Source organism: Myodes glareolus, chromosome 13 (assembly GCF_982192425.1).
Source record: "Myodes glareolus chromosome 13, mMyoGla1.1, whole genome shotgun sequence".
In the NCBI taxonomy this organism is placed as follows: domain Eukaryota; kingdom Metazoa; phylum Chordata; class Mammalia; order Rodentia; family Cricetidae; genus Myodes; species Myodes glareolus.
Window position 1 is genome coordinate 63019356 of NC_142038.1, and position 6000 is coordinate 63025355.

The 6000-nt window shown below is 36.1% G+C and overlaps 1 protein-coding gene across 1 annotated transcript in view; it reads right to left on the bottom strand.

Annotated features, from left to right (window-relative positions):
• The window catches only part of Galnt1 (polypeptide N-acetylgalactosaminyltransferase 1), a 38718-nt gene extending 33112 nt beyond the window's left edge, over nt 1-5606 (bottom strand). Inside the window, exons 1-2 of the mRNA XM_087896220.1 lie at nt 5552-5606; nt 351-596 (exon numbers count right to left, since the gene is read on the bottom strand). Of these exons, the coding sequence (XP_087752346.1) occupies nt 351-489 (139 nt within the window). The 5' untranslated portion in view covers nt 490-596; nt 5552-5606. The remainder of the gene's footprint in view (nt 1-350; nt 597-5551) is intronic.
• Nucleotides 5607-6000: the final 394 nt, after the last annotated feature.

Consider the following 6000-nt stretch of genomic DNA (forward strand, 5'->3'; position numbering starts at 1 on the left):
TTGGTAACATAATTTGTAGAAAATTAACATTTAATATTAAATGAAAAAACTAAACTGAACAACTCAATGACACTTTAACATTCAACTGTTAAAAGAACCAACCACAACATTGTTAGAAATATAATTAAAACATAGAAATTTAGGGATTACAATTCACCTTAAAATTTAAATCTACATATAAACTTATTTTTATATAAAATAAATTTTATATTTTATAAAAAAATTAAATTTTCACAGATATAAATATATAGCTACAAATTTTAAATATAAACATCAGTTATAGAACTCTATTATTCATCAGTAAAAATGAGCGCTATACTTAAGCAAACAGTTGTAAAAAGGCTACTCACCATCCCCAGCAGGAAGTCCTCTCTCCTTTTTCTGATCACACTTGTTACACTCACTGAAGTACAGCAGCAGAAACATATCCAAAAGTACCCAAACCAAGGAGGTGGCTAGAACCACCTTGCAATATGCAAATTTTCTCATGGCACTTTAAGTCAAATGTAAAATTTTAAAATATATATATATATATAAATATACAAATATCATGAAAATTATTCCAATCTGGTTTCATCAGAAATCATGGTCATACCCTATAAAGAAAAAAAAAAAGCTGTCTTAAATTCAAGGAAACAGATCATGATTAATTTAACATTTAAATATTATGAGATATAAATTAATTTCATTAACAAGAAATTCTGTTATTATATAAGTAACTCTTACAGAGCAGTATCCAATTGAAAAATGAGCAAAGGATATAAAATGCCTTTACAAAAGAGAACTCTAAATAGCTAATAACTATGTAAAAATGTGTTTATTTCCCTGTAAATTAAAAACAGTAGGCTACTATTTCAGTCTTCTCAAAACATGGGTCTTAACTCCCTTTCTGTTCAACCGCTCTACTGAATTCTAAGGCAAAAGCTAAACTATTAATTAACACCAGATCCTCAATAACCAGTGACCCTAGTCTGACTATACAGTTCTCCCTACAGTCTGTACTGCACAGTTTTTCAGTCTAATTCCTGTCCTCCTTTTTCTTTCAAATCCTATGTAGAAACTTCAGTCATACTCACCAGAAAACACTGTCAGAACAGGGAAGAGAAGGAATTCTAAGACCCAGTTTTTTAGTTCCATCTCCCACTCTTCTCCATTCCATGACACTCTTCTATCATGGAGAACGCATTCACAACTCGGAATAACCATCTGGAATCCTCTAACTAAAACTGTTCCCACCAAGTGGATGTTTACCTTGAAGAGCTCAGGAGCAGCCCGAGAAGACCGTCACTGAGTAGCTAACACAAAGGCTCAAAGGAAAGGCCCGTGTCCTGTCATTGCTGACAGGAGAGAAACACACCAAATGTGTTCCATCAAGTAAACAAAGGAAACACCTTGTACATGTGCTCCATGCTTGAAAGGGTATAAGCAGATGCCCTAAGAAGCAGGCAGATGGGCGATGTAGCAGTTTCACACAAGAGTGGCCAGCAGAGATGGATTATCTGAACAATTCAGAACAGGTGAGTTCATCTATGAACTACGTAGATAGTTCTTTACAAGGTTCTTAGACAAAAGCCAGAAAATTACCTGAGAAAGCACTAAATAATACTTGTAAGCAGAAAGAATTATTATTTATTTCTGTTCTTGCCACCAGGGACTTTGATCTCCTACATATGTTTTCATCAGAACAACATTCTCTTAGACTGCAAGGTGGGGGAGCAACAAGGGTACTACTGACTTTTTCTGCCTCAAAATCATGCTTATTCAGTGCGACACGTGATTGTGTTACATGCAGTGAGTAGTTACTAATAAGTACAGAAAACATGGAAGAATTACAGAACACAATATCACAGCACAATGGCTCTCACAAAAGCTACGCATGCTCATTTTTATTTGAGCGATTTCACAGGGAAGACTGACTATCTGGCAAAGAACCTGACTGCTAATACAGGGGATTTAAAATACAAAACAAAAACAAAAACAAAAACAAACAAACAAAAACCCCACAGGATCTCATGTAGATCAAGAGAACCTAAAACTCCTAGGTAGCCAAGGATGGCCTTAAATTTCTGTTCCTCCTACCGCTAACAGTGCTGGGATTATATGTATGCACCACAGTTAATAGGTTTATATGGAGCTAGGAATCAAACACAGGATCTCATGTATCCAAGGCAAGCCTTTTATCAAGTGAGCTACATCCTCAGACCCATTCTTTAAACTCTAATGAGCATTTCTCTAATATATATTACTGTCAGTTCATTTACATCTAAAAAGGATGTCTTTTCACATTTAGACATCTAAGGAAAAAGGAAAACATGTCTACAAAACAATCTGTGTGCCAATTTCTTTTTAGTATCTTGAAGCATCCTTTATATAAAATATTTGGGATAAGAACTGCTCCAGATTTAAGTTTTTCAGATTTTGCAATATTTGCATAGATTTAATTTGTTTAGCTCCACAATCCAAAATCTGAAATATTCCAAAATTTAAAATCTTTTAAGTGTTCATCTGCATCCAATGTTCCAGATTTGAGAACATTTTAGATTTCTAAATAAGGATGTGCATACAAGTTATACATTTATACAGTGAAACACTACTCAGAATTTAAAAATCACCACTGTGGTAACTGAAGTACTATTGTGATCACTCTGAGTTATTGTCTCAAATTTAGAGGTTAAGAGAACAAGCATAACTTAGAATACTGGCTGAAATTCTTAACAGAGCTTACTGGCTCATGTGTCTATCTGGGGCATGAAATGTTGAGTATTTTTGTTTCTAGCTCATAGCTTACTTTAGTAAAAGAATATCTTTTATTGTTCAATTTTCCTAAGTCTTAAGAAATACTTATACCTGGAAATCATTACTAATAATGAAGTTTTTATGTCAAAGATTTTACCTTTCCTATTTAAGTAAGGGGCTAATATCACTGTCTCCCAAAAGGATAAATTGTCTCCACTTACTTAAATAACAGGTCATCCTTTCCTAAAAGTATGCAATACTCACCGTATTGTAAATCAAGTTTGTGAGTCTCTATGTTTGGCTCCATTGACCAGTTTGTCTCTTCATATCTAAAAATCCTATCTAAATTATAATAATTAGCTTATTCTTGGCATATAGTAAAACAAGTCTTCTCAACTATAACTATTTTTACTGTGTGTGTGTGTGTGTGTGTGTGTGTGTGTGTGTGTGTGTGTGTGTGTGTGTATGTGGGAGGATGTATGGAGATCAAAGGACAGTCTAAGTTCAGAACATAAAGTAAGTTATCTTTGAGGACCTAGGCAAGAGGTAGGAATTAAACTCAGGCTGTCAGGCTTAGAAGCAAGTGCTTTAACCCACTAAGCCACCCTGACTGGTCACCTTTTTTACTATTCCTTTGGTTTTGGCTTGGTTTTTCAAGATAGGGTTTCTCTGTATTACAATTCTAGCTGTCCTGGAACTCGCTTTGTAGACTAGGCTGGCCTCAAACTCAGAGATTCGCCTGACTCTGCCTCCTGAGTGCTTGTCTTCCTGTTGTCTGCAGCACTATCTTTTGATGATAAATCTTAGCCAAGAGGTCATGCAAGTTTCCTAACAAATCAGTAGTAGACAAGCACCAGCACTCGGAGGCAGAGACAGGCATATTTCTGAGTGTGACGCCAGATAGGTCTACAGAGTGTGCACCAGGACAAGTCAGGGCTACACAGAAAAACCCTATCTAAAAATTAAGATTAAATTAAATTAAAAAAATGAAAACAAAAAGCAAAGCAGTAACAACTGGGACCTTCAAAACATACGACATTAAAAATTTGGTTTGCCACAGTTCCTACTTCTTCAAATGAATAAATCAATGTATAGGGATGAAGTTAATATAGCAGGCCTGAAATTGTTATCCTTAGAAAAGTGTAGCAAGGTTGGCTCTTACCTCAAATCAGGGAATTTGAATTATAAACAGTTCTCTACAGTGATATAAAACTCCCTCTAAATAATCCTCTACTGTGCCTTAACTGTACAATCTGGTTTATGTTAAACACCCCCCTTTTCCTTCTGTGACTTTGGAATTTTGGTATGTGCTAGATATAAGGTACCTTTACATGCCCAACCCAGTAAAAAATCTAGGGCATGAGCCATCTCTCCCTTCTCCCTTCTTTCTCTCCCCCCTCTCTCTGTCTCTCTCTGCCCTTCTCTCTGTTCTTCTCCTTCTTCCTCTTCCCTTCCATAACCCACTTAATAAATATCCAACCTCACTCTGCACAGCGTGCCTATCCGTCCATCTCGGGCCGCTCAGGACCTGCAGCAACCTGCAGCATTTCTGCCGTTGCAGCCACTCGGGGATCTGCAGCATATTTATTTAATCCATTACAAATATTCCATGTGTTGTCACAACTGTTGGAGAAACTAAGCACACCCTGCTGTCCCTCGGGGAAAGAATGCTTACAAGCTAACTCCTGGTTTCCTCCAGATTTTAATGTGTCCTTTTTCTGCAATGTATCTCTGCTGCTAGTACTCCTATACTGAAGCCATTTGAGCCCTCCAGGCCAATTAGAACATCTGGGAGTAGTCTTAGGAGTTCGAGTACAACTGACATATTAAAACAAAAGGAAATGATTACTAAGCCAAAAGTTTAAACTTAAATTTCAGTTCTAACACTTATTTATTATGTGGTCTTAGCAGGGTCAGTTTACTTTATCTGCGACAAACAAAACCTGTATGGCCCCTTCTTAAAAAACAAACAAACAAACAAACAAACAAACAAACCCATCTTATAGTTCCACTGCAGTAATACACACTCGGTAAATAAATGGTATTTTTAAAGGTGCTTTCTTAGAGGAAACCATCATAATTCTTTTATATATACATGGATGCAATGAAAATGACCATCTGAAATGCTGCAAAGAGAAGTTCACAGACAAACTTTACTCCAGTATCTTCACACTGGTACTGTAAATTAGTTCTCAGTCACAAGAGAAGATTATGGGTAAGTTTAGTTCTATCTAAAGACTTCTTTTCTGAACCTGGTCCTCATTTAGTCTTCAAACTGACTTGCTAATGAGAAATAACTATAAACGTACTAATAAAGCAGTGCTGGGACTATAAATTGTTATTTCTCAAATTTTATTAAAGTAAGAACTTAGTACAAAACCCTGCTATGGCTAAGCATGGTGGCACATGCCTTTAACACCAGCTAGAAGGTGAGGGAGAAAGAGATGCAAGTAGAGCTCTGTGAGTTTGAGGCTAGCCAGGGCTACAGAGGGAAATTCTGTCTAAAACAAAAACAAACAAACAAGCCAGGCGGTGGTGGCGCACACCTTTAATCCCAGCACTCAGGGAGGCAGAGGCAGGCAGATCTCTGTGAGTTTGAGGCCAGCCTGGTCTACAGAGTGGGTTCTAGGACAGCCAGGACTGTTTCAAAGAAACTGTGTCTTGAAAAACCAAGACAAGCAAACAAACAAAAATATAGCAACAACAACAAAAATCTTCCAATGCACGTATATAAGACATAAAATCCAATGCATATTTTAAAATCCATGGAGAAGTGCAACCTTGAAGTCACTGATTTCCAATTTTATCAACTTACCCCAAAGAGGTTTTTCAAATGAATTCATATCACAAATCCACATGCTTCACATCATCTGTTGAAAAATAAATTTCCTAAAATCAGTAAATTTCGAAGTAACTCTTTTCTGTTTCCTTTCATCCACTATCCTATATACCCAACTATAGGCCAGCCACCCCCTTGAATGCAAGGGTCATTAATTATTCAGCTACTTCTCTGAGTAAAGTACCTGGGGCAGAGGCACTCCAGTTAATGTCTATTATATATATATATATATATATATGTGTGTGTGTGTGTGTGTGTGTGTGTATAGTGTATGTATATACGTGTCTGTATATATATATATATATATATATATATATATATATATATATATAAAATATGTTACTGAGAACTAACAGAAAACTCAATGGGAATAGAACAAATTATTTTTTCTTCTCTTAGAAAACTATGATGGCACCAACTTTTCA